The sequence below is a fragment of the Sturnus vulgaris genome, chromosome 9, assembly GCF_052056855.1.
Source record: "Sturnus vulgaris isolate bStuVul1 chromosome 9, bStuVul1.hap1, whole genome shotgun sequence".
Taxonomy (NCBI): Eukaryota; Metazoa; Chordata; class Aves; order Passeriformes; family Sturnidae; genus Sturnus; species Sturnus vulgaris.
The window spans coordinates 24553678-24579954 of record NC_142251.1 but is presented as its reverse complement, the minus strand read 5'-3'; the positions used below and the strand labels follow the sequence as shown (position 1 = coordinate 24579954).

The 26277-nt window shown below is 40.6% G+C and overlaps 1 protein-coding gene and 1 long non-coding RNA gene across 4 annotated transcripts; one reads left to right on the top strand and one right to left on the bottom strand.

The window, feature by feature from the left end:
- Window positions 1-116: 116 nt before the first annotated feature.
- On the top strand, window positions 117-25096 carry EDEM3 (ER degradation enhancing alpha-mannosidase like protein 3). Of its 3 annotated transcripts, none has more exons than XM_088170177.1 (21): window positions 117-340; window positions 2084-2129; window positions 5212-5312; window positions 7619-7658; window positions 8124-8236; window positions 8855-9008; window positions 9481-9615; window positions 10012-10117; window positions 10638-10735; window positions 11842-11967; window positions 12673-12756; window positions 13775-13858; window positions 14028-14152; window positions 14672-14837; window positions 17058-17212; window positions 17770-17923; window positions 18436-18630; window positions 19368-19533; window positions 19920-20105; window positions 20912-20926; window positions 21576-25096. In XM_088170177.1, exons 1-21 carry the CDS (start codon window positions 180-182, stop codon window positions 21983-21985), a joined length of 2820 nt encoding a protein of 939 aa, XP_088026303.1. In that variant the 5' UTR covers window positions 117-179; the 3' UTR covers window positions 21986-25096. The 3 variants fall into 3 exon arrangements, with proteins under 3 accessions (XP_088026303.1, XP_088026302.1, XP_014742216.1); XM_088170176.1 differs by having other exon boundaries at window positions 118-340; window positions 20912-20959; XM_014886730.2 differs by lacking the exon at window positions 20912-20926 and having other exon boundaries at window positions 118-340.
- Window positions 15466-19950, bottom strand: LOC148222861 (uncharacterized). Its single transcript, XR_015805508.1, has 2 exons — window positions 19820-19950; window positions 15466-19243 (listed from the first exon to the last, which is right to left on the bottom strand). It is a non-coding gene; the product is annotated as an uncharacterized LOC148222861 (long non-coding RNA).
- Window positions 25097-26277: the final 1181 nt, after the last annotated feature.

Genomic DNA, 26277 nt, shown 5'->3' with positions numbered 1-26277 from the left:
TGGTCCGGGAGCGCGCGCTGTGGGGGGCGGTGCCGGAAGCGGCGGTGGCGCGAGGCTGTTTCCTTGGCTACGCCCCCGCGGGCGCGCGCGGAGGGGCAGGGCCGGGCGCTTCCTGCCCCGGGAGCCGCGGGAGCGGCTATGGGCCCGCAGCGGGACTAGCGGGCACCCGGCCGGCCGCCATGGCCCTCAGCGGAGCTCCAGGCTGCCGCGCCGGGGAGCGGGGGCCCCGCTGGAGGAGGCCCTGGAAGCTCCTGGCCCTTGGCCTGCTCTCCGCCTCCTCCGTGCTGGCGGCCGCCCCGGGCGCCGGGGCCATGAGCAGGGAGGAGAAGCGCCGGCTGGGGTGAGCGCAGGGACGGCAGGAGGGTGGGAGGGAAGGAAGGACGGTGAGCCGAGCCCCGCCGTGCTGGGCAGGGGGTGTGCGCTGCCCCCGGGGTTGGGCTGGGGCTGTTGCGGGCGCAGAGCTTGGGGACCGTCCGTCCCTGTCCCCCCGAACACTCCGGGGGACGCGTGGATCGGTGCCCAGCCGCGTTGGAGCTGCGTGGGCCGGACACTGGCGGGTGGTTTGGGCCGGGTCACCCGGCTCTTGGGGACACGCGGCCCTTTCTCCGCACGAGGTGTGGGTCAGCCTCGTGTGCGGTGGGAACTTGTAACTCGCCTGTGCTTGGGAGCTCGCCTTGGAAGTTTCAGCCAGGGCTTGCATGGAGCTGGGGGTGAAAGCGATCGAAGGTAAGTCTAAATCCCCTCTCAGTTGGTTTAATAATGGCCGTGCCTGTGTGAGAGTGCGGCAGTCATAAAAAAGGTAAATGTTTACGTGTGTTCTGCCTAGTTCCTGTACGTGACCTAAACTGCTTCGGTCCCCTGTGCATGTATATATAAGAGGCTGATTCTTTTATTGTAGTTTTTAGTTGAAGGGTAAATATGACAATGTATGAACAAGTGCGTTTTCCTGCATGGAGTGGAATTTCTTTAAACAAATTTGCAATCAAGCGTGTTTTGTCTTAGTATGTTACTGGGGCAATTTCATCGTCCTCTTCCCATCCAGTGGTCAGTTGTACAGAACAATAATGCAAAAGAGAAACTTCTCTGCTGGACAAACAGTGTGGATACTCTCACAGTTGTTAGTACAGAGTTGTTAAGGTTGGAAAAAGCCTCCAAGATCATCAAGTCCAGCTGTCGGGTAAAAGTTGATATTTAACTCCAGTGTTTACTGTTACTGGGGTGTTCCATCTTGAGTTCTCAAGATAATTTGCATGTGCAGTCTTTTATAAGTATCCTTCATTAGGCTACACAAGGAATTGAAATTTCATTCCCCAATTTGTTTTAAAATTTTTGCATTGCACTTAAAATGTCATCTGATGCCCCAGGAGCGTGCAGGCCATGTCCTGCTGTGGTCTGTGTTTTCCTGTAAATGTAAGTTTTAAGCAGTTTTCTGTGTGCTGCATCGTCCAGCGGCTTTGTGTGTTTATCTGGGATTTTCCCTGCTGCAGCCTGAGATGCACCTGGGAAAGGTGCCATCCTCTGCTCTTTTGATGCCTTAATGTACTTGATGAGTTAAAACTACTTCTTGAATTTCCAAGTCATTTAACTAAATTGGATATTTACAATATAATTGTGGTGTTCTTGGCTCTTTTATGTTCAGTCTTATCAGCAGAGATTGTGATTTATGTTGATGGTAGAAATTAGCATCCTTTTTTCCTTGCAAGGCTCTTTAGTGAAACAGTTAGGAGTGATCAGAAGTAGTGCTGTGTCTTAAAAAAACAATGTGGGTTTTTGGGGAGTTTTTATATATAAGAAGCATTTTTGTCCTTTCAAACATATGAAATAAATTTAAGTGTTTTCTTTAGTATTTGCTTGCCAAGAGTTCCTCAAATAATTTCATGTTAGGTGAAGAAAAGAGTCTTTCCTTTCTGGAGTGGACAAGAGTAGCTGAATCAAGAAAAATTATTATTCTATATTTCACCTACTTATATTAGTAGAGGACCTGTACCTGACATTCAGATATTAAAGTGTGGTACATTTAAGATGATATATTAAAGGCCATTGGGAGACAGAACACTAATGCTTTTTCTTTTTTCTTTTTCAGAAATCAAGTGCTTGAAATGTTTGATCATGCATATAGCAATTATATGGTAAGTCAAATACTTGTTTGATGTTTTTCAGAGGAGTTGTTGCTGACCTGGGGGAGAAAGCAATCTACAGTACATGGAGTTCTATAGAAATATCCGGGAAGGAGGGGTGAAAACAGAGCTAAGATAAATAACAGCACCTGTAAAACCTTTAAAAGCACCATAACAAATAGTACTTTCAGGAGGGCTGTGATAGCTTTTAGAGTGGTAACTAGGAATTGTTTGTGGTAACTCTCCTAATCCGGGCCTGGTCTTTCCCAAATGAGTTTATCTCATGTCAGGCTATCAACAGTGGAGTATTTGGTTTGAAATTCCAGGAAAAGGAAGCTCGAGAAAAGCTGTCTGTAGGCATCAGATTCTGGAGAACACAAATTCATCTTATTTATTTTGTAGGTAAAAAATGACCTTTAGTATTTCTTCAGTGGTAAGCCATGTCAGATGAGGTTGGGGCGTTCTTCTACAAACTGTATAAGAGAAAGGGGACCTGGTGCCATATCCAGGCATTCCAGGCTGTGTGCAGGATGTGACTGTCATATGAGCATAGGCCATGCTGGCTGTGGTTTCTTTTGCTCTGACTTGTGATTCCTGTGCAGGTGTCCTCCCTTTCTGGATCTCTGAGCCATTCCACACACTCTGGTCTGGCTCAGTTTAGAAAAGCTTAAGAATAAATGGTTACTTGGATTGGACTTCCTCGAGTAATAATTACTTTCAAATGTTCTATAAGTAATACACTTCTGAGGAGAAAGGGTAGATGTGGCTAAGATAAATATAAAAGATTAATCTTACTGGCTTCATATGGACATTCTTGCACATTCTTTGTGGCTGTTGCAGAAACCCCTCTCAAGTTGCATCAGTTCCTGCAGCACAAACTGCTGTTTCTCAGCAGCATCTTGCCACATGTCCCAGGTTCTGTATTATGGTTTAAACTTGAATATGCAATTCAAGCTTAAAATAGCAGGAGTTAAAACTTTATACAGCATGGGAGAGTTACAGGACTGTAGGGTGGACAGAAAGCTAAGCAAGAGGATTTTCAAAGGGGTGCAGCTTCTCCTTTTAACTTAAGCTCTGTATTTTGAAACCTTTAGCAGTTAAACGTCAGGCTTTTGGTTGTAATTTTTGTAATCTGGTTCCATGAAAAACACTTGGCTCAATGGAATACTTATGTATTTGGCAAAACTGGATAAAATATTACAAGGATCTGTGCTTCTGCTATTCATGGTGTGATAAATTGGCAACTGGTAGGGGTCTTGCCACATCTGAAGCAAAAAAAAGTTTTGTTTGAAGGAGAGGAAAAGCTTCAGCTATCCTGGAAGCTTTGAAGCCAAAAGGATATTTATTTGCCACGTATGCTGGAGCACTAAACAAACAGAGAAATGTGACTTGCTTGTTTAAAGTTGAAGAAAAGATTAGAGTATCAGACTTGATTCTGACAGCAGGAGAATGAAGTATTTTTGCAGGTGTTTTTGAAAGAGCCAGCTGAAAAGTCTTGATTTTCTGTTTCTATTAATACATATTTTAGACATGCGTATTTAGAAGACTGAAAATTCATGTTTGATTGCAAGGGAAACCCCCTTGCCTTTTTTATTTTTTAAGTTGTTAACAGAAGCTTTGAGAAAAAGCTGCTGGTTTTTTTCAGTCCATATTTGTAATAATGGGCATATTTTTCTTCTTGACTGTTAGAACATGTGAAAATGTCAGTCACTTGAGGCCAGTGACAAGTTGGGAAATAATTCAATCCAATAGCTGCTTATTCTCTGCTGCAGGCAGAGAATAAGTGAACTTTATTTTTTAAAATGCTTCTGGTTCTTTATTTATAAAGCTAAAAGTTTATTTTTCCAGATTTTTTATCACTTCTCTTATCCAAAATTTAAGCCAGAGATCTCAGTTTTGACATTGCTTTTGTACTTCTTTAATCTGTTTTTCTGAATGCTTTGCAGAGATATACAGAAGCATCTGAGCTGTATTAAAATGATCTAGATTCTGCCTTTTGTAGTTAAACTTGAGGAGAACAAAGAGTTGAGCAAAGACCAAAACACTCGGGAGGGTGGTATACAGGGAAACAAACCATCAGTTTCAAAAGAAGTTGTAAGAGCTGTTTATTTATAGAGGAATGTTCCTTTTTTTTATTTTTATCTCATGCTTGAATACAGATTATTTTTGTACCATATATTTGGAAATATTTTGAATGTGTTTACTTGCAATTTCAGTGCGGCAACTGAAGGTTTTTATCCTCCCACTTGTTAGTTCTCCACTAAAAGTCAAATTGGAGACCTCAGTACAGCAGCCAGTTTCCTGCCGAAATCAAGAGAAAAGCTCCATCCCAAACCATTTGTGTTGAGCTTCTAAGGAGACAATTTCATGTTAATTGGAATTAGATATGTTTAAGATTCACTGTAATTGATGTCAGTATTATATTTGTTATATTAGTGTCAGTTATATTTGTAAAAGTCTCAGTCTTTTTAGAGGTTTTTTGGTGAATGTTATTTTTTATGTCTTATGTAGTACTTCACCAATTTTTTGTTTGAACTTCTGAGTTCTCTTACCTGTCACTGACTGTCACCCTCAGCCAGGTGAGTTCATTGTGCACAGTCCAGTGAAGGGCCATCGAGGTGATGGAGATACTGCAGCATGTTTCCTGTAGAGAAAGGCTGAGGGAGCTGGGGCTGTTCAGCCTGGAGAAGGGAAAGCTCCAGGGAATTTAACAAAGGAGGCTGCCGAGAGACAGAGCCAAGCTCATCTCCTCAGTGCTCAGAGGAAATGGGCACAAATTGAACCATGGGGGGGTTCCCTCTGAACATGAGAAAACACTTTTTCCCTGTGGAGTTGGCCAGGTACTGGCACGGTGCCCACAGAGTCTCCCCCGTGGGAGATGCTCAGGAGCTGTCTGGACATAGTACTGGGCACCTGGGTCTGGGTGGCCCTGCTCAAGCAGAGGGCTTGGACAAGATGAACTCCAGAGGTGCCTTGCCACCTGCAAGCCTCTGCCACGCAGTTTTTGTGAAAAGCAGCACGATGAGGATTCCTTTCATGTGCTCTAAAGGGTGGCTGTGAGCACCGTGACCGATTGCTGTTTTGTTCCCAACAGGAGCACGCGTATCCAGCTGATGAACTCATGCCTTTAACTTGCCGTGGACGAGTGCGGGGTCAGGAGCCAAGTCGAGGAGATGTGGACGATGCCTTGGGAAAGTTAGTGTCTGAAATGGTCACTGTAAACATCTAGGAATAGAAATACAATTGGCAGCCCATAAAACTTGTTTGTTCAGTTGATATGGCCAGAAACTTACACTTGTAAGAAGTATTTTTATTATGATGAAGTTAACTGATGTGGAATTGTGCCTTAATTAGAAGAAGAGAATTGACCAGTGATTGAGATGCAAAGATAATTTTTAAATTTTTTTAAACAATTCTCCAAGTATTTTCCAGAGGAAAACTTCCCAAATATGGGCTGACATTTTAGTAGTCTGATATTAGGTTATAAAGATTAATGATCAGCTGAACAGAACAATAAACTCTTATCCATGATGCTGGCCTAATAAGTGATATTTGAAGTGCTTTATTTAGGTACTTTTCTGAAAACAAACAGTCAAATGATTATCATGTGTGTGATAGCCTGAGGCCTTTGCCAGATTATAAAACATCATGTCAGACATGGAAATATTTTTTATTCTTTTAATGGAGCTGATAGTACAAAATACTGATCCTTTAGCTAGCAAAATGTCGATTAGAGGACTGTTTTTTTCCCTGTTAAATGGAATAATCAAAGGCAAAGTTGACCTAGTCTGAATGCGTTTGTAAATAATATCTTTGAATATGTGCAATTTATAGATCAAATTCTTTAATAACAAATAGCTAATATTTTTAAATATCACTGTTTAATGTCTCTAAGCACAATAGTGTTAATCAAAGCTGAAATCCTTGTCTTAAATACTGCTCCTAATTGTCTCTAGGATATTGAGCATGTTATTTTGGCTGTGTTTTGTTATGTACAAATATTCTTTAGTCTCGATATTTCCATTTAATCCTGCTGCCTTGGAGGTATCCAAAGATACAGCAGATAAAAAGTGTCAAGAAAATGTATTTTTAATACTGGTCATTCATTCTTTTTAATGACCTTTTTAAAAAGTAACGTACTGGTATTCGAGTTAAAATACCTTTCAGCCTCTTAGATGCATTAAATTATTGAATGTATTTATTGTTTTTCTGTAAACAGGCTTTATCCTGTACCTTATAATTAGTTACATTATTATGTAGAAGATTTCATATCCTTTTTCTTGCCAGCTGCCTCATCAGTTTTGTTCTGTGCCAGTCTTTGCCAGCACAAAATGACAGGGTGATGCAGCTGAGTCAGTTCTGTTTCCCTGGAGAATTTAGGAGCCTTCCATACAGATGTGAAATGCATCATTTCCCTCCTTTTGTATGGAAAAAGTTGTGGATTTGTTAGACAGTTGTGTATAGTCATTAGTTAATCTCTGTCTCCTGTAAAACAGCACTCACAGAATGTTCTTATGTCTTTACAAATTAAAGAGAATTATAATATAGGAACACTTAATTAGAATTTTGGTTGTCACACGTTGCCTACAAGGTTTCAGACATTGGGCACTTACAGAAATCCTTGGTGCATGCTCCTCAGTGGGCAATGTTAACTGTTCCAAAGTGTTCAGCTCTAACATCATCATGGTGTGTAAATTCTGTTCTGTGTTGTGGGTGTCTTAGCATAAGAGCAGTGGTTGGAATTAGACATATTTAACATACAACTATAGATATAATTTCTGGGATGGGGAAAGGTCTCCTCAGCTTGGGATAGAACAGCCCTGGAGAAAATCTCTGATCCTTGTTAGGATGTTCCTGTTTCAGACAGTGTGGAACTGATTTGATGCTCTCCTTTCATGCAATAATCCCAGAATCCCAACCTGTTTTGGTTTGGAAGGGACCTTAAAACCCCTCCAATGCCATCCCCTGCTGTGGACAGGGACACCTTCCACTAGCCCAGGTTGCTCCAAGCCCTGACCAACCTGGCCTTGGACACTGCTAAAATGATTCTTTTCTTGTTATTTTAGAGCCAATAAAGTTGTTCTTTATTTTAAGCCTACTACTTGCTAGTGTTGTAACAGTTTCACAGGTAGGTGAAATTTAGCTTGGAATGGCTTTTGATCTCAACATTTTTCCTTTTTTTGAAAAAGAAGTGAAACAGAGGCTGGAAAAAGACTTATTATGCAGGGTTTCTTAATAGATTTGATTTGAGATAAGAAATAAAAATTAAATTTGCTTACCAGAAGTTAGAAAGCTTTGCAGTAAATAAATGTATCTGTAATCATAGCTTCTTTGTCAGCTCCTATTCTGGTCACTAGCAAAGGGGAGAAACTAATTAATTTTTTGTAGCTGGTGGTCTATGAGAATTTATTTTCTTCCCTAATATCGATTACTGTTGAAAATCACTTTAATTCCTACACATACAGATCTACAGTAAATATGTTTTAAATTTTCTTTCATAGGTTTTCATTGACCTTAATTGATACCTTGGACACTCTTGTGGTAAGTTTAATCTGTTGATAAGATTTGAAAGAACAAAAAGATTGTGTTGTGATGCTCAGACTGACTTTCAGATTTCTTTTTTTTGACCATTGATTTCTGGCTCTGTTTGAAGTGGCTGTTGCTTGTGGGAACTTTGGAAGTGCTGTGAGGATGGAGTTTGGTGTTGGTTGTAATAAAACTACAGCAGTTCCTTTACATTTCATTGATGCTTTTTTGTTTTGGTTTGGGTTTGTTTTTTTTTTTTGGCTCTAATTTAACACAAGAGTTTACTTTCCCTTATAGTCCAAAGCAAGAGGCTCAGTTAGTGGTGGGCACCTCTTAATAACCACTGATGTATTTCTGATTTTAATTGTATATATATATTTCTTGGGTAACTTCGTGTGCACTGAAATATCCTGTATACAAATACACTGTCACTACATTAGCTATTCTGGAACTGAACACCTGCTCACTGTTGTATTCCAGGTGTTAAATAAAACCAAAGAGTTTGAAGAAGCTGTAAAAAAAGTAATAAAGGATGTTAATTTAGATAATGACATAGTTGTGTCTGTCTTTGAAACCAACATAAGAGTCCTTGGGTGAGTAACTTTTGTTTTCAAAACTCCTAAAAACATGGTTTTTAGTCAGTGTCTTTAAGACACCTTTCTGTGCTGTTCCATCTGTTTGAAATAGTTGTGCCTTAGTCAGTTTTCCTGAGAGTGGTTTTAAAATGCAAGGCAGGACTTGCTGCAGTGGTACTGGATCAAGCTGCCCCCCATGCACTGCTGCAGGCACAGTTTTGCTGATTAAGAACCCCATGTGCATGCTGAGGGGTTTGCTTCAGAGAAACAGCCTTGCAAATATCTCTGTTCAATACTTGATTTACCAGATTTTGATACCTGGGGTCATCGATGATTTCAGCTTGGAAGGGACCTCTGGGGCTCAATGCAGGATCAGAGCATGGAATTTTAATTTATTATATGCCATTTTAGAGGTCTTGGTTGCTATTTCTGTCCAATATTGATAAATCAATGATTCCAGTGATAAACAAGAATCACTTCCAAAACATGATAGCTAACCTTGATTTTAATGGGATTTGCATCAGCAGTCTGAAAACTAGGGCCACAGTTATGTCCATATCATCAAAATTGTAGAGTTGTCCTTGCTGCTCAGATGAACATACCTTTTGAGATGTGGATAATTTCTCTTGTGTTTAGAGGTCTCCTAGGCGGGCACTCAGTGGCAATTATGCTGAAAGAAAAAGGTGAATATATGCAGTGGTACAACGGTGAACTCCTGCACATGGCAAAGGAACTGGGCTACAAGCTTTTACCTGCTTTTAACACCACTAGTGGTCTCCCTTATCCAAGAGTAAGTTCTTTTTCTGTAATGCAGAATTACAGCTATAATGAAGACTTCTGTTGTTTTGATTTTATATCTGTTTCTGAAATTATATTAAGTAGACAGAAAATCGAAAGCTAATAAATTGCAGGTTCTCTCAGGAGTACTGAGATATTTATGAAACTAAATTTCCAGGACTGCTTGTGATGTTCTGAGTTCCTGATTCATTGCTAAAAATATTGCTCGGATTAGGTTTTTACAGTGTATTCTCTTATTCAAATGTCTAGTGAACCAGGCAACAGGTTCTTGTTTTGGAGGGTTGAGATTTTGAGTATTTGTGGGTAGTTCTCTTTGCATGTCTAAGTTGGCAGAGGAAACCCAAAGGGATCTGGTTTTTCATGTCTTTAGAAAGAGCATAGATTATATACTTGCTATACAATCATAGGAGTGTAAATTCTTTCAGCTAGGAAAAATAAAGATGTTAATCTCTATTTTTCTCTAGGTTAACTTAAAATTTGGTGTAAGACATCCAGAAGCACGAACAGGAACAGAAAGTGATACGTGTACAGCTTGTGCTGGTACCTTGATCCTTGAGTTTGCAGCTTTAAGCAGATTTACAGGAACATCTATATTTGAGGTTTGCTTTCCATAATACCTTATTTTTTGCCTTAGGTCTTTAGCATTCTGTTTGCATTTTTGTAATTTTGGAAGAACGATTCTGAGTTCATGAAATGGATGTCTTAGCTGTGCTGCACAAAAACATTTGTATATGTTGAGATTTGTAGTGTCTGTGGGCTTTCTTCTAAGGTTTGATTTTTTTAAAACAAATTTTTAAATCACAGCAAACAATTTTGGTTGAAAGTAGTTAGACTAATACAGAAATAAACAAGATAAATATTTTGAAGATTAGAAGCAGTTCTGAAGTCATTAGACATGAAACATCCTACTCCTTTCCTAGCATCTTATTTGCAACAGCCAAAAGAATCACAGAGTTGTGTGTGTGAGTTTCCCTAATTCCCTGTTGTTGTTGCAGGAGTATGCCCGGAAGGCGCTGGATTTTATCTGGGAGAAGAGGCAGCGCAGCAGCAACTTAGTGGGGGTCACCATCAACATCCACACTGGAGACTGGGTCCGCAAAGGTGGGCTCTGAGCCGTGGTCAGGGATCTCACACACCCACAGCGTGCCTGCCTGGACTGCTGGGAGATAGTAATGGGACAGGCAGTGGAGAAAGCTGCTGCCCCAAAGCCTGGCTCTGCTCTGAGAGAGCAAGGCCCTCTCTGGTAGAGAAACTGGTTTTATTCATGGCAAAGTGTTCCCTGATCCTCTTTAACACCGAGAGGGAAATGCCTTGGGATAAATTTTCAGAGACTTTGCTATAAATACATAGGAAAAAATATAAATAGGACAGGAGAAGTGATGTCCTGTAAAAGAAGTGTCTTCAGTGTATGTCTGTCCATATTATAATGTGCACTGGTAGTGCAAAGCCTTTGGCATAGACACACAGTATTGTGTCTCTGCTTCCATCTGTGCCTTAATTCCAGTGAAAGGAGGCTTTTCCTTTCACTGGAAGAGCCTTTAAAAGCAAAGTGGGAAAATGTGGAAAATACCCATATCACTACTTAAAGTAAACCCACCTTTTTTTTTTTGCCTATTCATAGATAGTGGAGTTGGAGCAGGAATAGATTCATACTATGAATATTTATTAAAAGCCTATGTCTTGCTGGGAGATGACAGTTTCCTGGAAAGATTTAACACGGTAAGTTAGCACCTTGCTCAGGTTTGTGCCTTCTGCAATACAAATTTCAGAGTAATTGTGTTGTCAGCTGTTAGCCTGAGGAGGGATTTTTAGCAGAATTTCTGTGACTTCTGCTGTGCTTAATGCCAGCTCTTTTTACTGAGAGTTTTTGCTAATCTTGGGTGATTAGCTGTCACCTGAGCAGTTATTTTAACCCTATCCAGTAAAAATCAGAACCTTCCAGGCCTTTATCCATGTTCCCCGTATGGGAGAAGCTGTATTTCCAGATCATCTGGGAGAGTGCAATACTGCAAATGTTTCTCTTAAAGAATGTAAGGGCCTCTTCTTCCAAGCCATTGTACAATTTCATTCTGTCCTGAAGCAACAAAAAAATCAAAATGTGAATCTTGCTTTGCACTACAGATCCTCAGGCTCTGGATGCATTTAAGTATTCAAGCTGAAATCACCATACTTAGATTTTTTTTAATTTTGTTTTTTAAATTTCATAAATTGTCGAGCAACTTGGTCAGCATCATAATTCTTTCATCAAAGTATTCTTTCTTTTGAAAATAGCAATAGCCATAAAAAACATCTTAGGTCATAAAATTATTTTATTTCATATAGCATGATTTTTTTCAGGATTGGAAGTCAGCAATGTGGCAAGTGACCTAGTGGGTTTAAAAGTTCTTCAGAGCCATCTGGTCCAGCTGCTTTGTTTGGGTTTTTTAACCTCCTTTTCCTCCTGAGATCCATATGCTTTGGAATTCTGTTGTTCAGAGAAAGCAATTTCAGCTTTCTTTAGAGCTTGCTTTAAAATTCAGCCAAAACAAATGTGCCTTAACTGTGATAGTTCCTGGTTTATCACATGGCTGCTGGATTTACTTTTGTGTATGTGTATTCCTTGGAAATGTGCTAAGTTTTGCAAGTGTAATACTGTGGAGCTTTTCAGTATTTACTACGCTTGGTTTTAGTTTGCAAAACTAGAGATTAGTGGCACTACCAAATGTAGTAATGATTGGGAATGCAGTACTGCTTTTCCATTCAAATACAGTGCCAGTCTGGTGATCCATCTCTCTTTTGGGGAATGAATTGATACACAAACTCCTCCTTTTCCTAATGTTTGACAGCACTATGATGCCATAATGAGATACATCAGCCAGCCCCCTCTTCTTCTTGATGTTCACATTCATAAACCAATGCTAAATGCTCGGACCTGGATGGATTCTCTGCTTGCTTTCTTCCCTGGATTGCAGGTAAGGTGTAAAACCTATGTAGAGATGGTTTTAATAACAAGGAAATTATTAATTAGGTTAAATATATGATTTTCAAGTCAAGCTTAGTAATTTGATTTTCAGAAATACTGAGGCAACATTCCTGAAAGTGTCCAAGGCTAGGCTGATCAGGGTTTGGAGCAGCCTGGGCTTGTGGAAGGTGTCTTATCACGGGGTGGGACTGGATGGGCTTTAAGGTCCCTTCCAACCTAAACCATTCTGGGATTCCATGATTTCTGTACTTAGTCTTCCAGTCACTTCAATGCTGTGAGGCAAGTTAATGTGCTTTTCTGGTTGTGTTGAGTGTCAGGAAAAGTATGTTAATGTAATTTACTTCCTTCACTCCTAGTCATGAAAATACTCCAATTAAGCTGCCTTTTTACTAGTAACTGATTTTCTACTCAGTGTGCCATTGACATCTTTAAGACAAACTAAATCATATTTTCACCCCAGTTCTCTGCAAATGTCAGAGGTCCTTGGTCTATATAGGCAATAATTTTAATGAGTTCACTGATTTTGCTTAAAAAACTCTTAAGGAGCTTCTGTGACTTACAGTGATAGGGATTAGTAATTACAGTATGTAGTGACTGCACTGTAGCTTTACATAAACACAGTGTGAGTGTTTTTAACCTTGAGTATTATTCCTATGCATGGTGAATTAGTGTTACTTTTATTTTTTAATTTTAGGTGTTGAAGGGTGATATTAGACCTGCTATTGAAACACATGAGATGCTGTATCAGGTTATAAAAAAGCATAACTTTCTTCCAGAGGTAAGGTAGTAGTTTTTTGATTTTGTAAATCAGAGATTTGTATTTTTGATTGTGTAAACTGATTCCTACTGCAGTTGAGCAGTCCTAAATGCCCATTTGAAAAACCAGCAGGTATATATGTTATTAAAATCAAAGGCTCATTTCCTCAGCATTCTTACATGATTTGCAGTTCTGCATGTCTGACAGCTGAGAAAATGTTCTGAAATCTTATATAATTTCTTTGAAAGTCAGAACACAAACTTACTGCAAATACTGCAAGTCCTTGAGCAAGTCCACTGTGCACAGAAAAGCTTGTTTACCTGCTGAAGTGAATGTCTTTAATATGTGATGACCCAGGTTATATTTGAAGGTTTCTGACTCCAGGTTTAATTTTGACATTCCTCTTGTGTAAGCTTATTTCTGTTAGAGAACATTTTAATTAACATCACATTCACTTAGTGTGGTTATTGAGTGCAAAGAATGCTAAGCAGTGGAATGATTTTTTTTTTGGAAGGCTTTTAAAATGGTGTAATTTGGCTCTTTATTTTTTATTTGTTTTGTTGTTTTTTTGTTTTTTTGGTTTTTTTTTTTTTTGTTTTTTTGGTTGGTTTTTTGTTGGTTTTTTTTTTTGTTTGTTTTTTGTGTTTTGTACTTATGAAGGAAACTTTAAAAATTCAGGTAGTTGTGTTTAAGCTGACAGACCATCCCCTAAACAAAGACTTGGTTTAAACATTAGTATGAAATAGTAGTGAATATATGACTGAAATGGCTTTTCCTAATGCCCATTAAGAGTGAATAGACAGACTAGGAAATTTTTAGATATCTTCTAGCCTGTGGTATTAATTTAGAAACAGCTGCTTAACCATCTGTCAGTATGCAGTGACACTTGACTGCACTGGAGGTGTCAGGTGTTAGGTGTGTTTGTAAAAATGGTGTTTATCAAAGCCAGGCTGCTTATACAGTTAACACAGAATTCGAATAAACCTGTGTTTGGTTTGCATTCCTGCATTTATTTTTGTCTGTTCTTTTTCATCCTCAGGCATTCACAACAGACTTCAGAGTTCACTGGGCTCAGCATCCTCTGAGGCCTGAATTTGCTGAAAGCACCTACTTCTTGTATAAGGTACAGTCACATTCATTCCTCTGACCTTGGAGCACTTTTTCTTGCACCTAGAATTTTGTTGCTGTTCTATTTCAGTACAGAATTGAGTAGCATATCTCCAGCTTAACTTATCCAGTGGAGCCAGTTTAGGATATAAACAAGGTATAATTTTTTTGGTTTAATTTCATAGGCTACAGGAGACCCTTACTACCTAGAAGTAGGAAAAACCCTCATTGAAAACTTGAATAAGTATGCCAGAGTTCCCTGTGGGTTTGCTGCAATGAAGGATGTTCGTACAGGAAGTCATGAAGACAGGTAAAGTTTGCACAATTATTTTCTAAAATATAAAAATACAGAAAAAATCAAATTGCCCTGTGTAATTGAATTAATTGATATTTGAAGAGCTGTCTGTCTTCAGCCTGATAACCAAGTCTTAAATTACTCATTTGTAATTGTACTGAACTGTAAATGCATTGAAACAATCTGGGAACTGTTTCAGTAGGGTTATAGGGTGCTCTATAAGAATATTTTTAGTTTAATAAACTTTCATGTGTCTGAGAGCAATAGATGAATTAATTTCAAACTAAATATACTTCAGATCTGTAAATTTGTCAGGAGGTTTCTTTCTTTTTTCTGTAATGCTCTTTTGTACTGAATGTGCTGAATCATTTCCCTCCAAACACAGCTTCTTCCAAGTGGAAGGGATGCTAATGGAATTATGTCCAGCAGTAATAGTCATGGAGTCTTCAGAGATGGAGCACTTGGAATATTTATTTTACTGATGTTCTAGAAATGAGGAGATCTCCCTAAAGGACATCCCCTTTTTCTCCACAGGATGGACTCATTCTTCCTGGCCGAGATGTTTAAATACCTGTACCTGCTGTTTGCTGATAAGGAGGACATGATTTTTGATATTGAAGATTATATCTTCACTACAGAAGCTCATCTGTTGCCACTCTGGCTCTCCACTACAAACCAAACCATCTCTAAAAAAAATACAGTATGTAACAGCTGCAGTCTAAATCAGTTTCTGTGGTACACTTCCTTCTGTTGAAGGAAAATGGAAATAAAACCAGGAAGGATCATAGTTTGAGGAAGTGTGCCAGTTTGAACACGTTGTTTAATAGGTACCATTTCATCATATAAATAATGCCAGTCACAAGAGTAGGAATAATGAATGGGTTCTGCAGTGCTGAACCTTGAGATAAAAGATAGGAATTATTACAAGATTGAAAAGGAAAACAATACCCCACTTCTGTATAAGATAACACAGTAGGATATTTTTGTCCCCATCTTTATTTTTTATTATTTTTTCTAAAACCCAAGTTTTTCTTGTTTTAGTACATGAATAAATTTTGAGAGGTGTTTTTGAGACAGCTGTGGAGTTAATTTGACAAGATAGAGCTGCAGACAGATTTGGGATGTTTAATCACTTCAGTCCATGCAGTAGGCACCTATTGCATAAATATGAGAACATTTGTGGGTTTATAAATTACTTAACCTTCCAGAACTACCTGGAGTAATGCAGCTGTGCTATGAAGCATCATAAACTCTCACTTTTTTTTATTTTGTGGCCAGTAAGGTGACAGAATTTGTCTGTAAGGCAATAAGAAAAAGAGAAAATGGTGTCTGAGACATCAAGAACACAAATTCCTTTATTTGTGCCTCTATTTTTAACATTTTCTAAGAGTTTTACAATAATGCCTGGATCAGAGGAAAACGCTTATATTGTGTGTCAAGCCATGTATCCTGGAAAAAAATCACCCTGTTTGATGGACTTTAGCATTAAGCAGTGACAAATTTTTAGCTATTTGATCTTAATGTCGAATACTGGCTATGTTTTAATGGGCCGTGGGTTTGGTGTTAAATGGTCCTTCAGGGTGGAAATCCCACACCCTCTCTGAAATGTTCTTTCCCTGAGAATTTACCTTTCCTCTTTGAGTTTTGGAAACAGGCTGTTTTCTGAACTAAGCAAAAAGTTTCCTGAAGGGTCTGAAGGAGCATTTTATGTAACTTTTGTTGCCAATATAAAAATTTAATACCTTTGAGACAGGTAGGGTTCCCGTGTTAAGTGCTGGCCTAACTTGGTTTGTTCTCTTGAGAACTGCAAACGTTAAGGAAAGGCAATAGGGAGGCTAGAATAAATTGCTCAAATGAATATTTTTAAGCTCTTTGAGTCGAAGCTGCAAATGGGCATATAATCCAAGTAAGAAAAACCCATTGAAAATGGTGTCAGGTGGCTGAAAGCCTGAGACCCCGGGTGTTCCTCTTTGATGGAATTTTATCTGAACAGATGGAATGTGTAAATGATTTTTAACATAAATACAGTGCTATTAAAACAAACTGTGAGAGAGATACTGGGTACTATCAACTCAACATCCTGTTTGTATTTGCTCTCATAAACAAGAAAGGTCATGTCTCAGTAACAGCCCTTTAGGTCTTGGGTTTTAGAGAGCCTTTAAATACTTGATTTTTCATTGGCCTATTTATTGCCGACAGGATCAAAAGGCAGGGTGAGTCTTTTCAGGTAGATAAATAGTACATTGATTTTTATGACTTATAAAATGAGCTTGCCAGTTATCTATAACTAGTTATTTGCTAAGGACATGCTAAATATGGCTCCAAACCACCAGACATGTTCCACATGGTTTCACATGTTACAAACCAGCAATTTGTGCAGATGTTCACTCTGCCTTCTTTCCTGAAAATATAAATTTTTTTAATTATGTAGAGATTCATCCTTGCTCCTCCAGACTTGCAAGTCTGTGTGGCTCTTGAGGAGGAGAATCTTTTGTTCACATGAAAAGATGTGACATTTTTAGTAAGAATGACCTGAAGCCTGCAGCTGGTCACTTGCTGTAAAGCCAGTATCAGGTGAAACCAGAACTACTCCCTTTACTTGTCCAGCACATAAAATACAGGGCACTGGCTTTGTCATGAGCAGGTTTAAGAAGTACTGTCTGCCAGCAGAAGATTAACTGTTTCTGAAAAAAAAAATAAATCTAGAAACTGTATATAAATGTAGCAAATTACAAATGAGAATGGGTGTTGTATTCATCTGTCCAAGGCGTTGCAGTACACTGGCTCCTCCCTCTTGCATTCAGCTGCCACATGTCCCCAGAACACAGATTACTTAAGTTAGGCTTATCTGTTGATATTCTTTATGTAAAAATATAACCTGCATTTTTTTTTTTTTTAAACTCTGTATCTTTCATTTTAGAGCACAGAGTACACAGAGCTGGATGACAGCAACTTTGACTGGACCTGTCCAAACACCCAGATCCTCTTCCCCAATGACCCCATGTTTGCCCAAAGCATCCGGGAGCCTCTGAAGAATGTGGTGGATAAGAGCTGTCCCCGGGGCATTTCCAGAGCGTAAGATGGACATTTCCTCTCTTCTTGTTAGCACGGGACTGAGTGGAACTGGGTCTGCTCTGCAGGGAAGGAGAAGCATGAGGTGCTGGAGCTGGCAGTCCTTTTGGGATGGGCCAAAGGGGTGATTCTTGGTCACAGGAAAAATCACTTTGGATTTCTCTAGCATCCTCAGCAAAACTTAGTTTGTTTCCAACTTGAATTAGCAAGTGTTTCAAAGCAAAATGAGCTGAATGAGCTGCATATCTCGGCTGCAGCTCACACTTGGGAGTATTGCTGGGCAATATGTATGGGGCAGTCTGGGTTTGGTCAGTGTTGCAATAATTCAGACTATTTACAAATGGGAGTGAGTATATGGCAGTTTTGTTATCAGTACTGGGAGGGAGGTTTTGCCCTATAAAATTATTGATAATATAGACAACTTTGAGAAGTTGCATTCCACTGAAGCTTGCACTCAGTGTACCAAGAATTCCAATCTTGTAATGGCAGGGATAACACTAGAGTACTGTTTCAAGGATAATCTGGTTTTTAAAGCTTTGATCTCTGATGTCTTTTGGCAGAGAAGACAGTTTGGGAAGTGGACCAAAACCACCGTTGAGAGCCAGAGATTTCATGGCCAGTAATCCTGAGCACTTGGAGATTCTGAAGAAGATGGGAGTCAGTTTGATCCATCTGAAAGATGGACGAGTACAATTAGTGCAGCATGCAGTGCAGGTAAGACAACCTGGCAGGATTTTATGTTTTAGAGCTCTCAGCAAAGTCCCAGCAAAGTCCTCCTAGCAATGATACTTGACACCTGGAGCTTCAGGAGGGACAGCCACCCTGTGGAAGGAGGCACATGAGCTGGATATTGTAGCTATATTTAGCAGGCTGATGCTTGTTAATATTTTGCCTCAGCAACGCTTTTAACCAGTCTTCCACTAAATTAGGTAGAGGCTGCTCACGTTGAAGTGATGTAACTGACAGCATCTTTGCTGAAAACACTGCTTTCAGTGTGAGATACTTGATCTCTTTATGAGGTCTATATATTTGTATATTTAAAGTCTCCTGTGTGGTGCAGGTGCTAAACCTTTTGTGAAATGATACATGAGTGGAAGTGAGCATCCACCCTTTGTGTTAAAGTCTTTGTAGCAGTGGTCCAAGCAAACACAACTTCAATTTGTTTTCCCCCAAGTTCCTCAAACATTTAAGATAAAATTGTTTATTGATTTTTTTTTTCTCTGCAGGCAGCAAGTTCCTTGGATGCTGAGGATGGCTTACGGTTCATGCAGGAAATGATTGAACTCTCCAGCCAGCAGCAGAAAGAGCAGCAGCTCCCTCCTCGTGCTGTCCAGATTGTTTCCCATCCCTTCTTTGGCAGGGTGGTCTTGACTGCTGGGCCAGCACAGTTTGGGATGGACTTGTCCAAACACAAAGCAGGGGTATGTGAGATGTGGGTGTGTCTGCTCCTTTTCCTGTTGCACAAGCCTCAGCTTTACAGTACTGCTGTTGTTTGAGGGCATCCAGCTGATCCTCCAGGTGATCAGCTAATTATGGTGGTTAAAATGACAGGGCCCAGTGGTGACAATGACAGCAGTGACAGTCGTGAGGTTGAGTCGCTTATCTGTGCTCCTGAGTCATCAGTCATGGTTTAGGATTTAAAACATATGCACAGCCTGAGTTGCAAAGCAAGCTTATCCAGTCTGCAGGGCACAGCTAAGGAGATGGTGATTTAGGGGAAGTTTCCCTCCCATGTCAGCCAGGAGCTGGCAAAAGCTTTTTAGAATTAGAGCAGCAAGTTGTTCTAACAAAAGCTTTTCTAGAAGGCTCTAGGTAGATGGAAGAGGGCAGTACCACAGAGGCAGGGGTCCCTATGGGAACCAGTAAGAAAACCACATTGCAGCCCCAAAGAGGAGTTCCAGAGTAGCAGTTCACAGGAGAAAAATTTCCAGGGACAACATTTCCAGGTGTAGACAAATCACACTGATTATAAGAATTAGGTTTTCATTCAGTCATTCTTTGCTTCTAGAGATCCAGTTTCAGGGCACAGATTGTCTGCATTGACACAAGACAACACTAAATGCATTAGAGTGACTGAAGGAACAAAAATACTTGGGAATCTTTCACAAGCATGACCATAGTGCTCTAACCCTCTTTATTTTTGTTTTTTTCCAAACAGACAAGAGGATTTGTTGCAATCATTAAGCCATATAATGGATGCTCAGAGATCACTAATCCTGAAGCAGTGAAAGATAAAATTGCTTTGATGCAGAGAGGCCAGTGTATGTTTGCTGAAAAGGCACGAAACATTCAGAAAGCTGGAGCAATAGGAGGCATTGTCATTGGTAAATACAATTCCAAGTTCTTAATTTGTGTAAATGTAACCTAATTTAACAGATTTGAAGATACAGAAAAGCTGACAAGCTTTAAGCTGAGAAGCACAGCAATTGTGTTTTCAGAAGATGAAGAGATGTTTGGGGTTCGTCTGGTTCTGTGCCGACACAAATTGGGATGGGGGTTTGTCAGTGTTTTTTCAGATGAAAAGTTGTTACTTTAAGGATTTCAGGATGCTGTCAGTACTAACTGCTGAGGAAGAATGGGGACAGAAATGCAAAGTGGAGGAAAACTCACCAGGTTGGGGTTTGCTGTGAAGTGACTGGGCAGGGGAGGCTGCTCCAAGTTCAGCTGATCTAATGGGAGGTTTGCCCTTCCTGTGGTGTGCTCTGCCTAGATGACAACGAGGGCAGCAGCAGTGACACAGCCCCTCTCTTCCAAATGGCTGGGGATGGCAAGAACACAGATGACATCACCATTCCCATGCTCTTCCTCTTCAACAAGGAAGGGAACATCATCCTGGATGCCATCCGGGAGTATGAGGCCGTGGAGGTGCTCCTTTCTGATAAAGCAAAAGACAGAGGTAAGGTTAGAGGTGATTTATGTACATCCAGCTCCCATCTGTGCCATGGCACAGTGGAAAATGGACAGGAATGATTTGCACTGCAGCCCAGAGGTGCTGTGGTTTTCTGTTTGACACTGAAATTAGTTTTTTATTAAGCAAGCCATTATCTGAAAGATATCACTGATAGCTACTCCCCCCACAGAGTAACATCCAGAAATGCTGTTCCTAAATGTCACTTTGGCTTATGAGAAAATCCAGCCTTTTGGATTCCTTTTGAACCTTTTTTGTCATCAGCTGCTTTGAAGTAGCATCAGGAACAGCGTGTCTCCAATGCCCTACATTGTGAACATCTCTCCCTCACCAAGATCCTCAGTAACATTCCTGGCACCCAAAAGGGGAGAGACAAGTGCTAGAACTATTTTGCCTATCTAAGGAGAAGTGGGTAACATGAGAAATAAGGCTGCTGACCTCAGATGTTTCGTGGGTGTTCTTGTATAATGCAAGAAAATTGCAAGCTAATACATTCCCAATTGAAATGTTTGAATGCAGCAGAAAATTCCAGATTTTCCTCTTGTAAGCTTTCCTTGTAGCACTGCTGTGTCTAAGCAGAGTAGGTAAGAACAAGTCTCTCTAGAAAATCAGCCTGTTTGCAAAGGGGATATGCCAAAATCTTGTCTTGTTTCTTCCTAACTTACAAATCCCTCCAGTTTATAACTTGGCTAAATGCTCTGACAAAATGCTAAATACAAGATAGCTCTGCCTTTGAGAGTTTGTAATCCATATCTGCTTCTTCCCCCTCCTCGTGCTTCCGTTTGGAATCCCAGCAACAATCTTTAAAGGTAAAATGATTCCAAACTACATTTTTGATAGCAGTAAGTATCCCATGTCAACAGTGGCATGTGCAGTTAAATTCCCTAAAAATGCTGAAATATCAGTGTCCTACTTATAGCTGTAAACATCAAACCCAGAGAAATCTGCATGACTAAACTGGGCAGATGTTGGGAGCTAAGCTGGGACGTGGGAGACGTGTGTTACTTGCTTGGAGTGGGGAGGCTCTGGCTTTGGCTCTTTCAAATGCACAGTTCAGGAAACTCTGTCCGACTCCAAGTGCTCAGATGTGGGATCCTGCTGGATCTGGAAGTGCTTTAAAATTCAGCATTAAAGCTCAGTGCACGCAGTGGATATTTGCTTAAGGCTGAAGGAGGGTAACTGGCACTGACCCACAAGTCACTCCTGAAGTTTGAGGAACCAAAATGAGCCTCAATGTATTGTTTGCCCTCATTTAAAATGTGTTTAAAAGGCTTCCCTCCTATCCCTCTGTAAAATATATTCCTCAGTACTATTACATTTCCATATCACTGGAAAGTCTGCTCTTCCTTGAGGAAAATAAGGCCAAGGGAAGTGACCTTGATTTTGGAATACATAATAAAATGTTGCAGTCCTACTGTTGTTTTAACTTTTTTTGTCTTTTCTCCTTCCCTTTCAAAGACTTGGAAATGGACAATATGGACCAGAAATCATCTGAAAATGATTCACACAAACCAAATTCTGAGGAAGCTCCTTCAGAATCTCAGGATGCTGGAGCAGTCAGTGAGGAGCCCGAAGGAGGAGGAGAGAGCTCTGGTGTTGGTGACCCCGATCCTTTGTCTCCTGCCAGCACAGACAGTGCCAGTGTTTCCATGGCAGATGAGGATCCCCACGCCTCTGGACCCACAGAGGCCAGTGCTCTGGAGCCAGCACATACACCAGGGGACAGCCAGCCTCAGGAACAAAGCACCCAGACAGAGGCCAATTCCAAAGCTCACTGGGATAGTAAAGTCCAGCCTATGGAATCCATATTAGCAGACTGGAATGAAGATATAGAAGCATTTGAAATGATGGAAAAGGATGAGCTATGACTTGTAATAATAACTTATTTGTTAATAAACAAATGGAGACCTCTTTGGGTAGAAGTGAGGCCCAGATATCCAAGAAAACATATTCAGTATTGGGATGAGCAACCAGGTGTCACCTGGAAAACAACATAGAATTCCAGCACAGGCTCTTTGTATGTTTTAATTTTTCCTGTTTAAAAATGGGAATGTGCAATCAAAGCATTTGTGTGGCCCCGTGGCTGGTGCTGTGCCCCAGGTAGGGACAAGCCTGACTCGTGCCTTCCAGGCTCCGAGGGGACTCCTGGGGCTCTGGGAAGCAGGAGTTGAGCAGGATGGGGTGACAGACCATGGAATAGTTCTTGATGGAGCACCTACCCTTCCCCAGCTGAAAGCCTTCCTTACAGCAGCAGGGGAATTGTTTCCAGGTGTTTGCACAGCTGGAAGCAGACTGGTTTTGTCTGACCTGTCACAGTGCTGCTCATCACTCCTTGCACCCCGTCCCACAAGGAACCACACACGCACCTGGAGTTCCCTTCCTGCTGCTTCCAGCTGGAGGAATTGTACAAACCAAAGGCAGAGTGTGAGCAGGTCCTGTCAGGGAGGCTGGGCCAGCCGTGAGGCCACCAGGAAAAGGTGTGGGAAGGTCCTGCTGGAGGCTGAGGGGAAGCAGACAAGGCAGGTGTTGAGTCCCAGGTGTTTCCCTTGGCCTCCCAGGTGGAAAAACTCCAATCTGCTCTGAAATCTGGAAGAGTCTCTGAAAGGACACAGCTCCATCAGCTGTAACAAGACCTTTTTCTACAAGTTTGACTTCCAAGAGCTTGACTTTGTTGTTCTTTTTATACACAACCTCGTGTATGTGGTGTTTCAGGCAGGGAGGCTGGGGCCAGTGGGAAAGAGCAACAATTCTGTGTTTGGGTCGATAGTTCAGAGTCCAGGGTGTTATTCCAGGCTCTGGAGTTTGTTACAGGTAAGTGGAAGTCCAAATTTGTTATCCACATTATATTTAATTAAAAATGGGGAAGTTTAAACAACATAGAGGCATTTTGACTGTGTCCAAAGAAACTGCCAAAAAACTAATTAACTTGATTTATATAAACTGCTTTTAGTGAATTGTGGTTAAAAAAATGGTTTTATATTAAAGACTAAATGAACCCTGCCTATATGCTGCACCAGGCTAAAAATGCAGGTTTATGTTCATCATTGCAAAGGAGTAGATAAACAGGAAGCCCCACTCTGGACTGCACCTTTGATTTTAGCTGGTGAAATTACACGTGCTGAATATGCAACTGTTAATTAGCACAGCCATACTCTGTATTTATACTCTGTACAGTGAGCAGAGCAATCCCAGGCAATGCTGGATCCATGTACTCAGCCACACTTGCTTTCAAAAGTCTCAGAATGCACAGGCACCTTTTGAGAGCATGGCAATCCATCTAAATATTATCCAGAATTTTAAATCACCAGGGTAGGAGGGAATTCAAGGATGAGTAGTGTGTAAGTGTCCTTTGAAAGAAATTAGCTCTTAAATAGAGTTGTCACTCCTTTGCACAAGTAACTGTGCAAAGTCTGGAGGTTTAGACTTGAAGCAGCTGGGGTTTTTCAGTTGGGAATGTTTTTATTTATGGGTTTTGTTACATGAGTTCATACAAAAGCATTTGACCATGGGAGCCTTGTAAGTGTCCTCGGTTCCTTGGAGCCCTGGGAGTGCCAGGACATGGCCAAGTGCAGAATCAAACCATGAGGTGCAGATCAAATGTTTTCACTCAGAATTTCGTTGATCTGTCAGTGCTCAGTGCCACAAAAGGAGCATCTTTGTTCCCATGCTTTTTGACATGGACATCATCTTCTTTCTTGATAGCTCTTTTGGTGGAAATAGAGTTATTTTTATATCCTAGAGGCCTCTGGTCACTACTATCTCAATATAGCAACTAAAGGTTTTCTTTTTTTTTACTTGCAGATTTAAGTGTAGATGTCAAATTGTATTAAAAGGTTAACTTTCCTTGCCATCACCAGCTCATGTTTAGTAACTGCTTTCTCCACCTGTTAGTAAGAACAGCAGGCATTACCTTTCAGGGATCCCAAACTCCATATGGATTTAGGGGGCAGCATTTTGGTGGTGGCCTACCTCAGATAACTGTTGCCTCCTGCCTTTTGAAATAGTTTTTGTTTCATTTGGTTCTACTTCACCTTTGAAACCATCACAAGAGCCATAGCTTTGTTTACTGAACTGAATCAGAACTGAATCAGGCAATGTTGACCTTTTGGGAAAGAGGATTAAATTGGGGGGACAGTTTTTATTCAGGTTACTTTCACTTTGTATTACCTTATGAGGACATAGGCTTTAGTTTAACCTGTTCATATCATTCTGGAAAGAATTCAGTTTTCTGTTACTATCATCTTAAAAAGCAAAAAGAATGTATTCATCAAAAAGAAAAACCCTTTTGGAAAAGGGCATAGAGTGTTCTTCCCAAATGTTTGGAAGTCTGCTCCCTGCATATGGAATATTGCTCGTAGATCATTAATCAGGAATCACCTTTTGTGTATAGCATTGTACATTTCTTTGTATGGTATTGAACACTGAAAAATTCAGGAATCACAGCTGCAACTAGCACTTATTCCATGCCATGTAATTCAGATTAGCCAATTAATTTCTCATTTGATCTTACAGGAATCTTCTTAATTGTTTACATTTATTGTTTCTTAATGAAGTTTGAGAATGCGCCCAGCTCTGGTTCTCCTCCTGCCAGTGTCCCTGAGTAGGCACCAATGAGTGTGTGCTGAGAGGTGAAAAACAGGACATCTTATGCAACAAGCATCCATCAGAACATAGAAGACAAACCATTCTGTGAATGAAAATTGTATGTTCAGATTTTATAAGATTTTTGGTTTGTTTTTTTTTAGCCAGACCAATTTACAGCCGTATATTTTCTTATGGAAGATGTCTAATAACAGGTGCTGTAACACTATTGTTGGGTTTTACTCTCTGGTGATAAGTGTACACAATATTCTTAAGGGAAACTATGTACTGTGATGTAAAAGTCTGGGCTAAAATGTACATAATCCGTGTACATAATTGTGTACTTGATTATAACTGCTGATTGTAAAGATTTAATAAAATGTAAATATTCTGGTCAAGCTGTGCTGAACTGATGCTCATTTCTGCATTGCTCCTGGCTGTCATTTTCAGCAAGGCAGGCCCACCAATCCTTCACTGGCAGCCTCAGTGCTAGAGCAAGTTCGTGGTTGCCACCCTGGAGAAGCCTGGAATTTTTCTCTGGGAAGTTGGCTGAACCCAGAGGTAATAACTAAACCACCACCTTTTCAATCTAGAACTGAAACTGGGCAGACTCTCAACAACTAGATCTAATTGGACTATTTAAACCTCTCTCTATGACTTGGGCATTATTGTTTTATTTTTAAGATCTAGAATCCAGACCCTCAAAAGTTCATTTTCACTGCTGTACTTATTTAGAATGAAAAAAACAGGTCTCACTTGGGCCTGATGAGGTGAGTCTTGGAGGGGGCATCCCTCATCCTTCCTGTTATAAACTCTCCTCCAGCACCTCTAATCCTGTAAATTTTTCCTCTCTGCAAATTAGGATTAAGAAAATTAGGATTAGAATGCAGGATCCCTGAATTCAAGTCCTTGTTCAAGTGCTGAGCAGTGTTTATGAGATGAAGTAGAAACCATTGCCAGCCTTGCTAGGGAAGTGCTAAATTCCTTCAACCTACTGTTTCCTGTGTTCTGGGAACATCAGGATTTAGGGACTGGAGTATTTTGGAGCAAAGGCCCTTTCTGCCTCCTTCGAGGAACAAGGGACACTGCAGCTGTCATGCACCCAGTTCAGGGGTCATCAGAGGTGCTGCCCATGCAGGCAGAGGGATGTGATTGCTTCAAAGGCAAAAATAAAACACAGTATTGACAGCCAGGGTGGGCTGTGCCCCTCCCTGTATTTCTTTTATAACAAGAAATTAGGAATATTGAGGTGTTAATTTCTCGGGCTGCTCCTTGCATGGATGGATGCCTGAAGGACAAGGGGGGCATGGTGGCACCAAGTCCTCACCCCTCCTATTAAAACTATATTTATTCATTCATGACAGTGGTTGTGCTGAGGGCCTGTTGCTCAATTGTCACATTTCCATTTTCCATGCAGGCCCCCACGGGTGTGACACCCTTCACCCAAAGGACTCGAGCTGCTCTGACCGAAATTCAGCTGCAGCTGCTGCTCCTCCCATCAGTCACAGCAGCTCAAAGCTGCTCCATTTTCTCCCAAAGTGCTCCATGGAAAGGTAATGTTAATAAAAGTTTCCAGCTG